Raw genomic sequence first — 20,869 nt, 5'->3', positions numbered from 1 at the left:
AACGCTTATCCGCTATTACATCCATATAGTTTCTCTGCTTATAACCTAACTCTAAAACCCGTCTGCTGCTGAGTGACTCGCCGATATCATTTTATCCACCTCCGATTATCCGCGCAATCCGGTGCCATAATCACATCTTATTTTTCCCTACTATCGTATTTTCCGTTACCAAATGTTCACTATTTCTCTCTTCCGAGAACTGTGACTGTTACCGCGTCCATTGTCGTTAAGAGAATATTTCACCATACCCAACAGCTATGGCCGAAGCCAAAAATGTCCAATCCAACGTCTTCCAAGAATTGGATTTAGACCAGTTGGAAGTAAATGTGATCGAGAGCCTATGTTTCAACTGCGGAAAGAATGTAAGTACGGCCGATTAACGTCTTTTTTAATCAATATCGCCCGTCAGATGATCAGTATGGAAATTAAACAATTGAGAATATATTTTATTATTCAACCGGTGCTTAAACCGTTGTATCATAATACCCGCAACTCTTACATTGCTTGTAGTCAAAGAGTTAATAGAAGCTAACCATATTATACTGCCTCTGTAATGACAATGTTATTTTCATTACAAAAAGTGAAATAGTACTCATTTTTAAAGATATCCAAAGTATAGTTTTAATTTTATTTGTGTAAAAATGATTATAAATTGCTATAAAACATACATATCACTTTTAAACAATATTATATTATGATACCTGTTTTTAATTAATGCTGTATCATACTTTACCAAATATGAATAGTTAGTCATTTTATGAACTTACTATATACTTATAAAATGTAAGAATGAATCTTTAACTGTTCAAATAACTTCATTAACCTGGGGTTAGTGACGCTATGGTCGAGATGACTGCGCTTTTTTTTAGGTCTTAAATAAAACATTTATTTACATTTTAAATTACAATCATCGACGCTCAGTAAACCTTTTAAAAACGTTATTGACTCATATTATATGAGTATCAAAAATTGAAGTATAAATGTAAATGTTCTATTAAAGATGTAAAAAAAGTGCGGTCATTTTGACCATAGCGCGATTAACGATGATTTAACATTGATTAAATGTTTTATTTTTAAGCGTAGCATGTAAATCATCTTTTAAAAACATTACAAGATATATATAATTCTGTATTTTATTATAAAATAAAACAACTACTACTACTAAAACTAACAATAAATAATCTATATTTATGTCGTATTTTTTTTCTAGGGTACTACACGATTGTTATTGACACGTATACCATTTTACAAAGAATTAGTAATATCATCATTTGAATGTCCACATTGCAATTTTCAAAATAATCAGTTAGATCCTGCTATTGAAATAAAAACACAAGGTGTCCGCATGACTTTAAAAGTTGAAAACAAAGAAGATTTGGATAGATATGTAATAACAACTGACTATACAAGTATACAAATAATCGATTTAGACTTTGAAATACCACCAATGTCACAACGATCTCAAGTAACTACAGTTGAAGGAATTCTTTCTAAGACGGTGACTAATTTAAGTGAACAGAAAAAATTAATTGAACAAACACATCCTGATCTAGCCTCTAAAATGGATGTTGTAATCAATGGATTGATTGGTATAATAAATCTTAGCAATCCTGTGCCAATGGTAATTATTTTTATTATTATTTTTAATTTGAACTAACAATATTCTTTTCATAGGTATTTGAAGATGCAACTGGAAATGTATTTGTGTCAAATCCTATGGCACCCCTAAATGATCCAAGAATGCAAACTGAAGTGTTTACTCGTGATAGCGCCCAAAATGAAATGATTGGATTGTCGGCTGAAAACAACTCTGAATCTATTATTAAACCATTAGGAAGTTTTAATGATTCATCTGTTAACAATATGAATGATGAAATTGTACAATTTAGTAATCCATGCCCTAATTGTCAAGCAATATGTGAAACTAATATGAAAGTGACTGGTAATTACTATTAATTTTTCAATAATCAATTATAAAAAACCTATTATAATTTAATAATATTTATAGATATTCCATACTTCAAACAAGTTGTAATTATGGCTACTACATGTGAAGAATGTGGTTATCGTACTAATGAAGTAAAACCAGGTGGTGGTGTTGAAAAACAAGGAGTGAGAATAAGTGTTAAAGTTTCATCTCCAGAAGATTTAAATAGAGACATACTGAAGGTAATTAATTAATTATATCACTGTTTTAAATGAATATATATTATGATAGATTTATTTATTTTTCAGTCTGAAACTTGCTGTCTTCGTATTCCTCAGTTGGATTTTGAAGCAGGTGCACTTTCATTAAGTGGTCGTTTTACTACTATTGAAGGCCTTCTTACATCTTTATATGAACAGTTAAAAGATACTGCTACAGCATTTTATGGAGGGGACAGTAATTCAGGAGATGTTCTTGATAAAACAAATAAATTTTTAGAAAAATTAACCAACATTAAAACATGTAAAATGCCTGTGGATATTATTTTGGAAGATCCTGCTGGAAATAGTTATATTCAGGTAAATATTGACTCTTTGATTTCTAAAAATTGCCCCACAATTTTTTTTGTTTTATTATTTGTACGATATTTCTTATTAATCTTAATTTCATAATATTTACATTGACTTAAATGATAATTTGAATTATATTTTAATTAAAAATATTATAATGAGAATTGATTTGAAAATCAAAAAAAAAGTGGTTTCTAATAAATAATAAAGACAAATTTGGTAAGATTTTATTTAAGATTACAAGTAAAAGTATACACAGAAATAGTTGACAAAAATTCTATTAATAGTATATAATATACAAGTTAATATACATTTTTTTAGTAACAAATGATTTTCAAAGTTAGTTTTCAAAAAAGTTTTAGTTTAAAGTTATTTTTAAAATTATATATATACATTTAAAAAAGCTAAATTTTCTCAAATTAGAAATGTATAGTATGTAAGACATTAAATTATATAACTTTATTTTTCAGAGCTTAACCCCTCCAGATTTGGACCCTAAGTTAACAATTTCAAAGTTTGATAGAACTGATGAACAAAACGAAGAACTGGGCTTAACCGATATGAAGGTTGAAGGATATGAATGAATTTCACATAATTAATTAATATGTTTCTGAATCCAATAATATTATAAATTAATGAAACTTCTTATAGATATTTTTAATTAATAAATTTAATAATATTACATCATAATGTACATACCATACATTGGACATTATAATTTTTCTATGAGTAAATAATATTCTACAATTTAAAATGTTTTTATAATTTATAAAAAAATAATATATGTTCAAGGTATGAATTTTAATATTAATAATTCAATAATAATAAGAAAAAATATGAATAATTTGTATGAAATATGTAATGTTTACTATTGCTTACATTATTTAGTAGCAGTAACTGATGAATAATTTACTTTAAACTGTTTAAAGTTAAATATATAAATATTCTAAGTTTTAATAACTATTTTATTATTTTTCTTTTTTAAATTACTGATAGAATTATCTAAATGTATTAATAATATACTTTCAATATCTAGTTTATTAACCATTTAACAAATTACAACCACATTCGTTATTTTGAGTTTTTGATAATAGTTTTATTATTTTTAAGAGATAAATATTTAGGTATGCAGTGTGAAATATATTAATATGGAATTCATTAATGCTGCACTACATTTTTACCGTCTATGATAGAAATATCCAGTCAAACAATGTTCATCTATACATACAAACTATATATTTTTAGTTGAGGATAACCTTTAAATGTATCAATTAACTATATCTGTTGAGCTTCATAGATAAAGACATTATTTTCTAAAATCCATAGTTATGAGGTAATACCTGTCTACAGCATAATAATGATAAATGTTAAAATATTTAAATATTTTGTTTTTATTATTTATAAATGTACACAAATAATTGTTTTGCTTATACATAAATATAGTTCCATATTTTTTCCAAATACCTCTAATTATCAACTTATTGTATCAGTAACTTATGTGACTAATAATTTGTAACATATTATACTTTTCATTAAGTAGTGTACTTAATGTTCTTTTTTTGCCATTTATAAATATTTTATGTATACCGCCTTAATGGATATCCTTATATCGAATTTTTATTATTGTATATTACCCCTTTGTATTACTTTTTTTTTTTAAAAAGTTATTAAATAATGAAATTTTCTTTCTCCATACATAAAATATTTGATTCAATGACTATTATAACCTTATGTACTGATTATTTTTAATATTATTATTTCAATAATACATGTACAACAACAACATATTACTTTTTTCAGTATTGTAGGGGTATCAAATGTTTTAATATATTAAAAATTTGATGTTAATTGTAAAACATTGATATTATGAATGTTATCACGGATGGAGTACTTTATACAAACAGCCAAGCAAATCGTTTTCATACTGTCCCTAATTTTCAACCTAAACAAAGAAAATTTCCCTTTAGTTTATATTCTTATTTCAAAATACGTAATATAAATATTTGATAATTGTAGCAATAGTAGTATATAGAATAATATAAATAATAAGTTGAAACTCATTATTAAAATATTTTGATAACTTAGTCTTTTACCATACAGTTGTTCATGAACTTAATACTATAATATAGTCATATTAAGATTTCAATTATACAATAGTGGCACATCATATGGTATATAATAGAAACAAATGTATAATTTATGAAGCATTTCAATTATTTATAAAGTATTTGTGGTATTTATTATAATATTTTCTATCATTTCACATTTACAAAGGCCCTCAAATAGACTACTATAGTTCAGTTTGCTAATTTTTATTGCTACTTACCGGTGGCATGTACAACCCAAAATGTTAATTACATAGTATACACATATTTATAATGGATCTAATGTTCATATATTAATAAGTAGTTGTACCATAGACATATTAAGATATATATATATAGTTGTACAGACAATTGTTTTTATATTCCTTTCTTCCATAGAGAAATAGACAATTATTTAATCTATTTTTATTCCAAGTAAAATTAGATAAAAAAAAATTTTAGGTTAAAATTTGAAAAATAATTCATAAACAAGTTTATATATATATATAATATTGGACATATTAGTGATGCGAAAAATCGAGTGATTTTGATAATCAAGATAATTTACCCAATCGAGAGATTGTCTCCAAAAAATCTCTCAGTCATTTAGTAGTTATCTACCAATTGGCTAGTACCATATACTTTATTAAAAAGTCAGTAGCTTGCACGGTTCTCTACTCTGAGTAGATGACTGTGGTCGCTGATTATAAATTACATTATAATATTTGCATGACATTAGCTTTTAGTTTAAATAGTAGATATTATAAAACATTTAAAAAAATGATATAACATGATATTGGTATAACCTAGTATATATTTTATAAATACCTAATCATTAAAATAAACTGTTATAACAACAATAACACATAGAAATAATATATATTAGTTGATTTTTAAATTATAATTAATACGGTTTTTTATAGGTACTTACTTTAAGTTATGATAAATTAAGAAGGTTATCAAAAGAATACAAATAAATTAATTAAAATTAAATATTTAGCAACATCTATTACAAATTTAAATACAATATTATTCAGAAAATTGTTGTCCTTTTTCGATTTGTAATAAATCGATTTTTTTTGATTAAAACTAAATCCATAAAAAATTAATACTATAATTAAATACTTAGAGAGATATTTTTATAATAATTTTTTTTCAGAATATAAATTGTCATTATTATTTTTAAACCGATTCAATTATAATGATATCAAAATATTATGTAGGTAGGTAAGGTTATAGGTACTACTAATTCATTCTACACGATAAATATTTAATTTTATTTTCGGATTAATTATCATTTATGAATATTATCTTTCGATTTACAGCATAGAATAATTACTCCAAGATTTATAAATAGAAAAAATGTCATGATAGCACAAGAGTGCGATTGTGATTACGGTTATCTACTAGTAGATAGTAGTAGTTGTAAGCATTTGAGCATTTTTCATTAAATTATCTTAAATTGTAAACTAATGATTTCAATAACCGAGAAGAATTCTAACTACTCGATCGATCTAGAATTTTTTTTTTAATTTTACTTTGAAATCTAGTAGTTACTTTCAACTAATTACGATACCCAGAGAATCATTCAATAATTTTCCAAAAAATTGATTAAACCAAACAATCGAGTATTTCTAATATTTTCTCTTGTTTGTTCCCATCACTATGACATATGTTACTCAAATTAATTTAAATATATTACTTAACTAAGCATTGTTAAAATGCATTAAGCATTTAAGGATAAAAAGTGTAAATACAAATCACTGAAAAGTTGAAACACTATTAAAGTTACTTTTTATCATTAGTTATCTTTTAACTACACAAAATAGTGCTTAATTATAAATGATTGTTATTTAATATTTTGCATAGTAGATCTTATATTACAATTGGCATTCACAAATTGTGATGGTACCGGTATGCACACAATAATATGGAAATTTATATGTGTACAGGTACCTAATTTATTAGATAATGTAATGGATTTCACATGAAGACACAAAAATTAAAAATAAACAAGAGATTGAATTATCTGAAATTATAATATATATAAAATAAATCAAATTAAACTGATTAGCAAGAACAAAATTAAGGGATTGTATAACAATATCCATACAGAATTTAACATTTTTAACTTCTAATTGTAACTACTAATATAACAAAAAAAATATATATGTATATATTTATAGATACTAGTCTATTGTTAATACTAATTTTGTATAATGTTAAAAGTAAATATAATTTTAAAAGAAAACAAAATAAAATAATTTAAAAAAAAACCTTATAGATTGCCAAAGATTTTTTTTAAGGCAATAATAATTATTGGTATGACATTGGTGTTCTTAATATCTTTGCAGCATATACAGGTTACATTAGAAGTGCTATAAATGTAATATTTAAGTTTTATTAATACTGTGTTTACAATATTTAAGAATTTCTTTAACTCAAATCAAAAGTACAAAAATACATATCTTTTTAATAATTGCTTTCATTTAATTGAACATTTTATGTTAACATGTACAAATTTCAAATAATATACACTTCTCCCAGTATAAGCCACTAAATATTCTAAAATAAATCATACATTAAAATAAAAAACACTTAATTATTTTAATTATCTCAAGAGACCACAACAAAATTAAACAAAATAATTTCACAGTCATTTTTTTAAATGCACAAGTTAACTTATAATTTTGTTAAAATATTAAAAGTATTGGTTATAAATTAAAAATAAGCAAATTAATATCAAGCATAAGATTATACAAATACTTAAATAAATATGATATATTCTTATTCTTACACAATACACAAGAGTAAAAATTTTTAAATTATTATTGAATATAGAAAGTATTGTGTACATATTCTTTAAAATATTGTTACATTTATTGAATGTATTGCAAAATGTGTAACCACAAAACAGTATTTTAAATCAAAAAATATATAGATTGTGTCCTCTTGAATAAGCTTATAAGTATTAATTACAAATATTAAAAAGTATTATTGCAAAAAAAAAAAAGTTAAAATTAAAGAATGTTTGATTTTAGTTAAATAAAATATAATTTAATATTATAATATAAATTCGTGAACCTATTCATAGGTCGTTTATTGTTTGCAATAAATTTGTAAAAATTTCATAATAATAAATCCCATTTAAATTAAAAATAGAATTCTTAAAAAAAAAGCCTAAACTTTTATACATTTTAAATTAAAATACTCTTTATAAAAATGGACAAATTAATTTGTACAAATAAATTTGAATTTGATTATATAATATATAGTTCATACATTTAATATAATAGTATATATTATATGGTTTAAAAATATTTAACATTTTATTCAAATTTGATTGGTGGGAATAGTTTTTTAATTATGTTTTGGTAAATGCAAATGAGATTACACTATATAAAATTGTTTTATTTTAGTTGGTCCAAAATTTATTTGAATGAATAATAAGTAATTTAATTTTATAACTGAAAATATTTATACTGAATTTATTACAAACAGAAATATACATTTCTTAAATACAATTTATAACACGGGCAGTTAACATTTGAATGATACTTATCTATGAAATTTGTTTACTATTTTGTTTTAAATTTAAAACAAAAACCAAACATTTATCTCAAAAGAGTTTAACAAGAAAAAAAAATAAAACAGTTAAAATGTTACCTAAATTAGGTAACTAATCATAACATAATTTTTGTATATACTATAAGATTGTTACATTATTATTACTATTGTTTAACATGGTAAATTAAAAAATTTACCATTGGCACAAATAAATTGTACTTAAAAATTGATGCTATAAAACATTGTCACTGCTGATTTGTTGAGATTGAGATGCCATATTAGATGCATTAATGTTGCAAATAACTGGGTAAACGTTTTCCATTTTGCTAAGTTTTTCAAAAATTGGAATTAAATGCAACAATTCTTTATCAGTCATATCATCAAACCATGAATTAACAGGAACCTATAAATATAAATTTAAGGAAATAATTTTTTTATTTAATATTGAATTTCACACAAAACATTAAATAATCAAACATACAGCATTATCTGGATGGAAAATATATGATGCAGGTGAATTATCAATAATTACAACTTTATGTAATGCACGACCTAACTTATTCAAGTCTTTTACATAATTTCCTCTATAAAATACACATGATTCACGGAATAAACGGGCACGGAATACACCCCATTTATCCAATAAATCGGCAACCGGATCAGCATACTAAAAAAATAAAAAATAAATAAAAAAAAATTACTATAAAACCATAATTTTTAATTATTTTTATTTAAATAAAATGGAAATCTTTATTTAATATCAATATAATGAAAGAAAAGTTGTAAGTGATACTAATAAATTTACCTTGGCAAGACTGGCAGTAAATAATACACATTCATAAAGTTCCCCCATACGTTGAAGAAATTCATCAACATGTGGCCTCTTTAAAACATATACTTGATGGACAGTACCATCTATTTCAACAGGTACTACAAAATCTGCATTATTAATTGCCTAGACATTTTTAATTAATAATTAAGATAATTATAGGTTTTAATATTTATTATTATTTTTTTTTATAAAAAATATACTCTACTATTAAGGTACCTTAAAAGAGCTGTGTACAAGCGTTTCATCAAGATCAATAACCATACATTTTTTATGCATGTCTTGGTGTCTTATTGCAGGAAGTAAGTAAGACGATTGTGTAGGATCTGGGCTAAGAAGAGGTGGAGTAAAACTTCTTTCAGGCTTAGCATTTACTCCACGAATACTATTGCTTGGGGCAAAACTAGAACTATTTGGTCTAGTTCTTGATTTTCCAAAACAGCATAATAATGTTTGCCATAAACCTCGTTCATTTTTCATCCGTACATGATTACCTAGAATAATCACATAAAATCAATATAAATCAAATGAAATATATCTAAAAGCTACCAATACATACTAGCACATAATATAACAAAACAAATAATTTTAATTAACATTGGATTACTTCAATATCATAAGTTTTTAATACTTTTTTTTTTTTTTTTTTTGAAAAGAGGAATTATAATTATGTAATCTATGTCATAATAATTGTTAATATCCTAGAATAACTTTAACTATATAAACAATAAAAAGTTAAAATATGTTTTTACCATTTTCTTCTCTTTTTTTTTTAATGTTTATCATAGAATAAGTGTAAAATATTACCATAAATGTACTAAATATCTTAACAGATGAATTATATATTTGAATTATACATTATAATATACTATGTATCGTTCTAATTTATTATAAAGTATTAATTCATTAGTCTTGTTCAATATATTTATTCATAAATATGTAAATATTACCTATACTTGTTTTACTGTTATAAGATAAAAAAAATAAAAATCACTGAATAAAATTTTGATTTTTTAAATAAACATTTTCCTAAGCCTAAGTATTAATAAAAAAATTAATAAATAATTATTAATCAACATTTAATTATAATAATTCTAAGTGAAAAAATTAATAATAAATTTAAAATTGTATAAGGTCAGAACAATTATTTTATAATTTAAAAGTAGAATTTGTCCATTATAAGAAGGTCAGATTGCATGATTAGTAAATCTAAATTGCATAATAATCATAAAACTACAAATTATTGCAAATGTTTTTTAAATACTTAGTACAATAAAAATCATACTACAAATATAAAATAAGAATATATAATTTGGGTTACTTAATTTTAAAAATTTAGATAAAAGAAAAATGTTGCTATATAATTAATTGTATTCATTTATTTGTTTTATTTTGGGTAATACATTGATTTAATCTTCAATATTGTAATTAATTGAATTATTCATAAAACTATAAGTCTTTGAATAAAACATTTATAAATACTCCCTGGATGTTTATTAAATGTCATTATAATAAGTATATAATTACAAATAATTACAAAATGTAATAAATTCACTATTAAAATCTTTTGTATCAAAATCGATAATATAAATTGGTAACATGTATTATTTTAAAACATCAATAATTGGATTATTTTTATTACATAAGTATAATATTATGTACCATTTTCATTACTCAAATTCAAATTATTCAAATAAGAAAAAAAATACTTTAAATTTAAGATAATTATATATAGGGTTACCAAATTATAAAATTCCCAAACCAAAATATAATACTGAATGATCTTTTAGTTCTTTTAGAAGTACGATTTATGGAAACACTTTAATTAAATATAAGTTCAACTTTTTTTAAATTTAAATATTTATAAATTAATACACACAATCAATATTATTTTATTAGTATTATTTTTATATTATTTTACACTGTTATTAGTTGTTACTTATTGTTTATCAATTATAATACTTCACACTTAAATTAATTTTCTTCAATACAGTTTTATAATTTTTAATATTTATCTTAAATATTGTTACAAGTTAAACCAGAATTAATTTTACAGACCTCATGCTATATTTATTTTCATTCAATTTATCCCTTTGATGACCAAATTTTATTCATGAGAGAAAATTCTTTTAATTAGATCAGAAGTTTCTGACATACAAAAGATAAACTGTAAAATGAATTGTTGATTTGTAACTGAGATCAGATAACATAAACAAGATAATGATAAAATGATGTAATATACAATATTATTCTGTTTTATTATTAAATAATACAGTTTAGTTTCAATGTATATTATTTTTTCTCGGCTTCTAATAACTGAAATAAAAGTCTAGTATTAACTGAATGACCAATAGGGACATTGGAACATCCTATTAAAACTGAGACGAATGACAAATCTATCTATATATAGATAATAAAACATAAAATTAAAATTAAAAATTATTTAACAGTTCATACTTCTAAATTAATATATAAATAAATAAAAAAATAGTTTATATATATAAATAAATGCTTAGCCTGGAGTATTATTATATTAATAAAGTATGACCAGTTTCAAATTAAAAATTCATCATCAAGTTTAAAGCAATTGAGTTGCGATTTTATTCACTTTTTATATACCCAATGATGAATTTTTAATTTGAAACCAAAGGAACAAAGTCAATAAAAACATGACTCGAATGTATTATTCCAATTTACAGCTAACAAAAAAAAAATTTGAATTTCAAGTATTTCTCAATAAATTTAGTATCTACAATTACTAAAATAGTTTAACTAAATATCAAAACTTGTCTTTTATTTTTAAAATGGCTAAGATTCTCTTAATTTGCATGTAATATTTAAATTATGACCTTGTATTTTTATCTATAAGATTCATTAACACTATTAAAGATAATAAACAAATAATTTATACATATATAAATAAATCAATGCTAAGGCTGGAGTATAATTATATTTGTAAAGTCGAGATTTAATTGATTTTATACATCTAATGCACACACAAATTTAAACAAATATAATAAACGGAATAAATCCTTTTGAAAAGACAGATGAAGTGAAAGACATAAGATTTAGTAAAAACCAGTAAATAACATATAAACTATTATTATACAAATTGAATTATGAATATAAATAGAATCAATAAAAAAATTGATTTACAATTAGAATAATAATAATATATAAACTATTTATACAATAATTTATGAATATTAACCATTTGCTAAGTTTTATTTGATTTTTTATTATTTTATTACTATATAAGACATTTTAGTCATTATCGATAAATAATAATATGAGTGGGGGCTATATACATTATTAAATAAAATAAAATTAGTTCATATGATTGCAATCTATTCCAAATGAAAAATTACAGAAAATCTTGAAACAAACCAAACTATAGTTGTTCAATTTAATTGAAATTAAAACAGTGAAAGTAGTTGATTAATTTTTCACCAAATCATTGTTTGGAATCAATGTTCAAGTATGAAACGTTAAATCGATCATCCAGTATTATATTTCATTCTTAATAAAAGCGATTAAAGAAAATCTAAGCAGTAGTTACAATGAAATATATATATATATATAGTCATGCAGCGATTGTTTTCATTGAAATTGAAAAGTAACATGTTATCCTTTAGTAGGTATCGTATCAAATCCTCGATCACGACCAAACGGTTTCTAAATAATACTTAGGCATACATGGGTATTAATGAGAACGTCGGGTGCCAGTAAAAAAAACAGAGAGAAAGAGGGTGGAAGAGAATGAGAAACAGTGATAGCGGGATTAAGAAGAAATCATCTTACCCTTGTCCGGCACGAAACTCTTTAGGTGTTCATCTTCGCGCGACACTTGGGTGATAATTGAAGATGCTTCCATTTAAACATTTGTTTCTTCACCTCGCGTGGTGTCCTGTGTACGTCCGTGCGGTTAATTTGGTCCGAAAACACCATATAGTTACGCCGGGACGATGATCGCAGTGTGCACGCGGCGTTCGTCGTGTCCGGTTGACGGAACGGGCCCGGTAAAGAAAGTGTCCTTCACTCGTTCGAACACTTGTGCCCACGGCGCGCGAGTACACGACGAGTGAGTACACGGCCGAAAGAGAATAGAGTTTAAACCGCGAACACAAACACGATATACTGTTAATGTTATTATTATTATTATTATTATAAATTATAATAACAATATAACGTGTACGACACGGTGTTAACGCGAAACGAACGGGGAAAAAAGAGAAAGAAAAAAAACGGTAGAGAGAGATGGAGTGAGCGAGAGAGAGAAAGAGTGGGAGAGCGTGTGCATGTGTGTATGTTGTGTGTGCGCGTGTGTGTATGACGGAGAGAGAATGAGTGAGTGTGCGAGAGGCTGAGTGAGCGAGAAAAGGTGTCGGAGATTAATAATAATAATAATAATAATAATAATAATAATAGTTATCGTTGGCGTAACTGTTATTATTTGTTACGAATGCACCAATACGATAAATAATAATAATAATAAATTATTTTTGCCGTATAACATTATTATCACCGAAATGTATATCACTTTGTTGTTATTATTTGTTTATCGTTTACTGGCGCAGGAAAATAACAACGTACGTATAGGAGCGCTACGGGCACGATGTGTCGTCGCACGCACGCACGGCACGCTTTCCGAGAGATGGGTGCGCGCGCGTTAACACACCGGATCCCTCTCCACCAGGCACTGTTGGAATGCGCGCGGTTCCCGCGTATATTCGAACCACCACCGCCGCCGCCGTCGCCTCCGCCTCGGTCGTACGTGGCGCGGTTAGACGGCGTACGTAATTTTATTTTTTTATTATTACTATTATTTCCCACCGGCGGCAAGCGTATCACGAATACACAATCTCCGAACACGTTCGGTGGACCCTCGGGCGGGCGCGAACAGGAAATATTTTCGGAGAAATCAATTTTGAATTCTTTTGGCGAACGCCATGTTCACGCGTACGGGACATGATGCGTTCGAACGGCCCGCATAGGTGTTATGATGTGCGATTGGTGTTTCAGTCGACGTCCGAGTTTTTCCACGGCACGACGTCCGCGGCCCGCGCGCGTGTCCACCGACCGGCCGCGGAAACGAGAGCAGCCCTGGTGAAGAGTTTAATATCACACCGATGTTCGAGTTCTGTTTCGCCCAACGTAACGCACAGCGTTAATGCCAACGTACATCGTTCGCTTGAACAAACATCGCAGATTAGTATCTTATTACGATGTAATAGACGTAGGGTACTGCCCGATTTAATATTCTCCGTAGAATTTCACAATCAATTCTAAGTATTAAAAATAAATTCGTGCTATGTGTGCCGCGCCGAGTGCGAGCGAAGATTATGGCCGTGATAATTTAGCAACGATAAACGGTATTTTTTTTTCTTCTCGGAAACCGCTTCGGTGCAGTGCTTTCAACAGTTTAACTGGTGACACGCGGCGGCCAATGTTTAGATTGGGAATACGTACGCTAAACGCGCTTGGTCTACGAACTTTTAGCGTGTGGTACACAATTGTTGTATCGTATTTCAATTTGAAATCGTAACATTGCTTCATAATATGTTCGACAATATGATTGAATATTGGAATGAACTTAATAACACACACACACACACACACACAATGTGCTGTGCAGCAGTGGCGGATCTACACACGGGGCAGCTGCCCCAGGGCGCCAGGTCTAAAAGGGCGCCTCATGAACCAATGGGTTGACTGTATTTTCGTTTATTTTAAGTTACTAAAAATAATTTTTTGAAAACATTTTTAAGAAAAAGTATCCATATAGGTCACAACTGCAGTCAAAAGTTTGGCGAGCTGACGAGTTAAAGTTAAAATATTTTATGTTGTCTAGTGGAGTAGTGGGGGAGGGGGGGCGCCAAAAAAACACCCCCATGGCGAAAAAATGCGTAATCCGTCACTGCTGTGCAGTGGCGTGCGCAGAAATTGGGTATGGGGGAGGGGGGATTTCATAAATAAAAATTTATTATTTTCAATCTTTATTTTTTATAATTGTACAAAAAAAAATGCAATCAAGGCGGAAATTCATCCTTTAGGTTTTTACACTTTATTCATCAATTTTTTTTTGTTAGATAATGGAATATCTCGATGTATGTTCATTAACGCCAATGTATTTAACCGTGACTGCCCCGTCGTATTTCTTAAATACGTTTTTAAACGTTTAAGACTAAAAAAAAAATCCCATCGGGAGATATATTTCCCCAGCATCCCCTCTACAACAGTCTTACGCTTGAACTTTTTGTTGAATATTTTCTTTCTACATAATAAATTTAAAACCGTTTTGAAGACTACATTGCCATAATCTTTCATCGTTCTAAATGTGTAGGTACCTATACTATTTTATCATAGACATATATTAATATGTCTGTGTATATTATCGCGTATCATTGATTGCGTGACCTTCCTGTGGTGAAAATCCATTTTTTCGTTAATTAGACAATTAATACATAATACAAATGATAGTTCATTGGTAAGAATCATTATTTATAATATAAAAAAACAAATCAATGTTTTATTTTTTGACCTTGGAAAATTAATAAATTCAAATTACTTTGAAATAGTTTAATGTCAGTGCTGATATAACTTGGTTGTTAAATAGGTACTTTTAATAATTTTCATGTTTACACCGTTATTCATCGCACGTGACGTTTATTAAATATGTAAATATTAATACATATTAATTTATACTAATTATTTTTAATATACAATACCATCAATTATTCATGAATTTAAGTGTTATAAGCTATGGTTAAAGCCCAATGATTATACTAAGTATATATCTTAATATTTATCATCCTCGAAATACATTTATAATGAATTCAAAACTTTCGCCAAATCTCCATTATCTAATATTTTTCTAGTATTAATGCTATTATCTAATATATTAAAATTTTAAATACTTCTTTTAATTAACTATTTGATTATTGTAAATTAAAAATCATTGAAAAATTATCCATCCTGTCATCCTCACAGTATGGTGATGAATAAAAAAATAATAATAAGTGTAATAATAATAATTATTATTATTATTATTTTATCATATAGGTACATAATATATGTATCTGTATATCGTACATATTCTTGTATACGAGTATATTATATAAGAAAGTTTTGCCATATTTAATTTAATCCAAAAACAAGAGTTATTAATAAATATTGTTAAATAACGTTTTATATCGAGTTGGTATTAGCTAGATAATTAGAATTTTTATTTAGTATTTTTATGGGTTTTTAAGAAAAAAATAAATATTGTTTTTGTATTTATATGTTTTTTTTTAATTATTTTGGTAGAAATATTTTATAATAATTAAATATCACAAACTACCTATTTTTTTCCATAATATTTTTATATATATTTTTTTTATATTACTACTTATTCTATACTACTTAGCATAATAATTATAAGTGATAAAATCTATAACACATGATACGCGTGATTAAGAAGTAACCCACTAGTGACTGGGTCATATATTTTTCTAAAATAATATAATTATATATACATGTAAATCAAAATACCAATTCAATTTTACAATGTATATTGTTCATAAATTTAATAATACACAAAAAAAAGTAGACTCACGCATCATGCATCGCCATTATCATTATCGCAACGTATAAAAAAAAATGTTCAATACTTAATGTTTAGGTATAAGATTTATCTTTAATTGCTAATTAATTTGATTAAAAGTGTTTAAACTATCAAATTGTTCATTATATATTACCTGCATTATTTAATATTCAAGATATAATTTTAAGAATAAGTGACATATCCGGTAGGTAAATTAAAAGTTTATACATTCAATATTACAAAACATAAACAGTTAAGAAACATTTTAATGTCCTTTGAATAATTGCTGATTTGTTATTAAAAAAACTCAAAATACTAAATAATATTATTCTAACTACATGATTATATTTTAAAATATTTTCCATATACAATAAAAAAATCCTTTATATTTTATCACTAATTATATAATAAAAATGTAATGGTCATTAATTAAAATAATATTTTACATTTTTAGAGTTCTAAGTTTTCGAATAAAATGATTCACTTATAAAATTTCGATTATCAATTCCAACATAATTTATAAAACATTTCACTGTAGTACTAATTTACAATCATAAAAAACACAATAATGGTACACGATACATATATTATATACAAGTATACTAAATATAAACCATTATGATGTAAAACATAACTTTAGTTTTTCTTATCTCTGAATATTTTAACTGTTCTCATTCATATTCCTTTGACAATGGTATACTCGTAATCGATTTATGTAAATTTTAGAAATGATTCCCTAATACAATACAATGAAATAAATAAATTATTATACTCATTATTATTTTTATACTATAGTGAGTATTTAACTTTTGTACTATAGTAGATACTATAGCTAAAAGTAGTAACTATACGAGTACATAAAATGATTTAACTGAATAAAGAGTAATCTTGTAAAAGTTATGAAACACTTTTTAACTCTAAAATGGCAACATAATTGTTAATTTTTTCCGTTATTTATACGATTTCTACTAGATTGATATAATGCACATATGTGATAAGAGTTCTACATTAGCATGGAGACAAACATTGAATATAAGATCAGAGGCCTGGCAATCCATTGACGACATTCCATGTCACATTGTCAAATTGAAATATTATTCATAGTTTTAAATAAATCGCTCGTTATTTTAAATAATCACATCCGATTGATTCAAATTGAATTGAATTATCACTAACAATATCTAATATAATGTAGAAATATTACCGTCCTAATAAATATATAAATCTAATGACTACGTGTTGTTACTGTGGTACTTCTATATAAATAGGTATACATAAATTGATCTGCATATTATTTGTATTTAGTAATTCAGGCGCGTAGCCAGAGGGGTGTTACAAGTGTAGTAACACCCCCCTCAGCCGCGGTATACTTAAAATATTTTATCAAAATAAAGATGCATCATAAGCCGTGATTTCCACTTATTTATCAAAATGAAATATATATTATGATAACGATAATGTAAAGCATTAAAGCCGGGGTCCGGCATTAATTAGTAATTACTAGGTTTAGGGACTTATAGCTCTAAAAAATACACAAATATGCTTCTAAAATCATTAAAATATGCATTAAAAAAAAAAATTACCACATAGTACACAAAATAAAACGTGACCATCGGATGTAAATGTATCTTTAAACTCTGAAACAAAATTTTTTAGTCAGCTAGTAGTAGACTGTTGTACTTTCGGCATTACACAATAATAAATATTTCCTATTGTTCATCGACTATTAAAAATATTGATTACTTTACCAGTAACCACTGCAAGCAGTGAAAAATCTTTTTCCTCTTTACGGCAATTAAAAACATATTTGAGGAACACAACTGGTGAAAATCAGTTGAACGACTTAGCAGTTATGAATATTCATCGGGATTTAGTCGTAATCACCGACGAAATAATAGATACTCTAGCTTTAAAAAGTAGACGCATTAAGTTAATTTAATTAAAAATATATATTTTTTGTATTAATTATAATTAGAGCACGGATTTGTATGCACTCAAAAGTATCGAAATATGCCATATAATATGCAGAAAAAATCATGAAAATATGCAAAAAGTATGCAAGAATTTTTTATTTATTTAAAATTTATAATTCAACTTATAAAAATTAATTACTTAAATACTTAATACAAAAAAATTTAGGGAATTTTCTGAACTTAATTTATTTTTAAAATTTTATTTATTATTAAAATAAATAAACATATGCATTTCATGTTTATCTTCAGTGAAGCTGTGTCGTTTATCGGTTAACATATTTTTAAAAACTGAAAACGAATCCTCGATGTCAATCGAAGTTATTAGGGCATATTTGAAGCAAGTAGTATGTCGATAATCGACTGACACAGCAAGAGCGATTAAGTTTACGTCGTAATCGATTATTTATTTTATAACTATATATATAAATTATTATTTAGTGACTATGAAATTTATTTTTAATTTTTCTACTAGACAAAATGTTATTTTATATATTTTTTTTAAATTTTCACTCCAATATGCAATAAATTTTGAATTTTGCCAAAATATGCAAAAAAAATGTCACCATTAGCTTCATATTATGATGATTCGTGGAGATAACTGACAAAAATCCAAAAATATTGAAAGGAAAAAAATATGCGATTGCATAGAAATCCGCGGTCTAATTATAATAATATATAGGTATGTGAAAAATTTAAATATATGTAAAGTAATCAATTTCGTGTGTATAATTTTATCAATTCATTTTGAATAACACCCACCCCCTCCCCCTTAGAAATTTCTATCTATGCGTCTGTAGTAATTATTAATTAATCGAATACTTTAATTAGGTATTATTATATAATTTAAAAAAACATTTTTAATAAATATAAAAACTAATTGTGATTAACTTGTCCTAATGATTTTAAATCGCTCGTTGTTGATAAGTAATAATAATACAAAAATTAAAAGTAATTTACCAGGATAGTTGTTTGGAGTTTATCAACATATTTATCATATTGTAATTAAAATATACATATGAATATTATGAACATTTCACATTTGAAATAGAAAAATATGAAAAATAACGTACCTATATACGTCTCTTTATGCAACGCAAATTACTACAGTTATAGCTCTTATGTCGTAAAACTATATTTAAAATGTTTTTTTTTTTACTACTGATGACAATTTGAATTCCCTGAATTTTTATTTTGACTTTTTATCCTTACTTAGTTTTTAGTATTATAATGATTAATTAAATTACATCTCCTGTTTAATAATATATTATTTTAAATAGTAATTTTAGAAGCGAAATAGCGTTATGTACTACTTAGTATGCTTAAATTTTAATAAAAACAAAAGGAAAAAAGGAATAAAACCTCATACTTAGAAATAAAAACGTAGGTATTCTAAATCTAAAAAAGTTTTTAATCTCTCTATGGAATTAAAAATAATGACAGGTGACGTTATGTTATAAAATTAAATTAAAAAAATGACTGTTCTAGAAAGTAATGATGTTTATTATAAATACCGTAGAGATCTTGGATAGATGCCATATACTATAGCCTAATACAGACTTTGATAAAACAAAGATAATGAATAAAATATTTGTTACCGTTTTCGATAGGGTGAGATACTATAACGATTAATTAATATGTGTAAATGGTATACAAATAGTGATTAGAGATAAATAGGTAGCATAAAATAGTGGACATTTTACATAATAGGTAGATAGATAATTAAAAAAGTATGTGTGTGTCTATAGTAACAATTATTATATAACGAGTAAACATTTTTTTCCAATTCAACTATACGTACAAGATATGCATTGGATTTAGCCCAACCAGTATTATGTTTGCATAGATTTACGATGAGATCAACAATGACAATAGGTACATTTATAACATAACGTTTCAACGGACCGAGATACAATACACAATGTAACCCTGAAAATCGTACGTGGAAAGCTGATCAGTCGGTGAAGTATAATTATATAAATCAGCTGATACGTCAATGGAACATTATCAACGTCAAAAAATGTCTGCTGAGAATAACGCAAACATTAATTATTCACACGTCGATGCTTAAATCTTTAATTTTGGTAGCACTCCAAATTAAAAATTGTTTGGAAATACACAATACAAATTTGATTTGCGTTTGAAATATTTGTTAAAAACCAATTACTACACGTTTTCCGAGAGAACAAAAATGAACTAGCCACTAGTGTTTAAATGTATTAAAGATGCTTCTGATGAAAATATTAAAATACTCTTGACAATTTTTATTACTACAACTACTATGCACAAATGTTTAATATGTTATCTAATATGTTGTTTAAATAAGTAGATACTTTGA

The 20,869-nt window shown here is 25.7% G+C and overlaps 2 protein-coding genes across 2 annotated transcripts; one reads left to right on the top strand and one right to left on the bottom strand.

The window, feature by feature from the left end:
* Positions 1-3,225, top strand: LOC112693961 (zinc finger protein ZPR1). The gene is made up of 6 exons (XM_025569255.1): positions 1-362; positions 1,211-1,621; positions 1,675-1,942; positions 2,009-2,169; positions 2,236-2,505; positions 2,967-3,225. Exons 1-6 carry the CDS (start codon positions 258-260, stop codon positions 3,078-3,080), a joined length of 1,329 nt encoding a protein of 442 aa, XP_025425040.1. The 5' UTR covers positions 1-257; the 3' UTR covers positions 3,081-3,225.
* A 5,112-nt stretch (positions 3,226-8,337) lies between these two features.
* On the bottom strand, positions 8,338-13,427 carry LOC112682238 (carboxy-terminal domain RNA polymerase II polypeptide A small phosphatase 1). Its single transcript, XM_025552800.1, has 5 exons — positions 12,778-13,427; positions 9,196-9,470; positions 8,953-9,102; positions 8,629-8,814; positions 8,338-8,550 (listed from the first exon to the last, which is right to left on the bottom strand). Exons 1-5 carry the CDS (start codon positions 12,848-12,850, stop codon positions 8,380-8,382), a joined length of 855 nt encoding a protein of 284 aa, XP_025408585.1. The 5' UTR covers positions 12,851-13,427; the 3' UTR covers positions 8,338-8,379.
* Positions 13,428-20,869: the final 7,442 nt, after the last annotated feature.

This window comes from Sipha flava, unplaced genomic scaffold (assembly GCF_003268045.1).
Source record: "Sipha flava isolate LNK unplaced genomic scaffold, YSA_version1 0_pilon_pilon, whole genome shotgun sequence".
NCBI lineage: Eukaryota > Metazoa > Arthropoda > Insecta > Hemiptera > Aphididae > Sipha > Sipha flava.
Note: the sequence above shows the minus strand (reverse complement) of the source record. Positions and strands in the feature narration are given on the sequence as shown.

What these genes read in the sequence shown, in the direction of transcription:
- LOC112693961 (XM_025569255.1), top strand. Translation starts at nt 258, where the DNA reads ATGGCCGAAGCCAAAAATGTCCAATCCAACGTCTTCCAAGAATTGGAT. An exon ending in GTTTCAACTGCGGAAAGAAT is followed by an intron (nt 363 to 1,210) that starts GTAAGTACGGCC and finishes TTTTTTTTCTAG; the next exon opens with GGTACTACACGATTGTTATT. An exon ending in CTGGAAATAGTTATATTCAG is followed by an intron (nt 2,506 to 2,966) that starts GTAAATATTGAC and finishes TTTATTTTTCAG; the next exon opens with AGCTTAACCCCTCCAGATTT.
- LOC112682238 (XM_025552800.1), bottom strand. Translation starts at nt 12,850, where the DNA reads ATGGAAGCATCTTCAATTATCACCCAAGTGTCGCGCGAAGATGAACAC. An exon ending in GAGTTTCGTGCCGGACAAGG is followed by an intron (nt 9,471 to 12,777) that starts GTAAGATGATTT and finishes TGATTATTCTAG; the next exon opens with GTAATCATGTACGGATGAAA. An exon ending in TTGTACACAGCTCTTTTAAG is followed by an intron (nt 9,103 to 9,195) that starts GTACCTTAATAG and finishes AAAAATGTCTAG; the next exon opens with GCAATTAATAATGCAGATTT.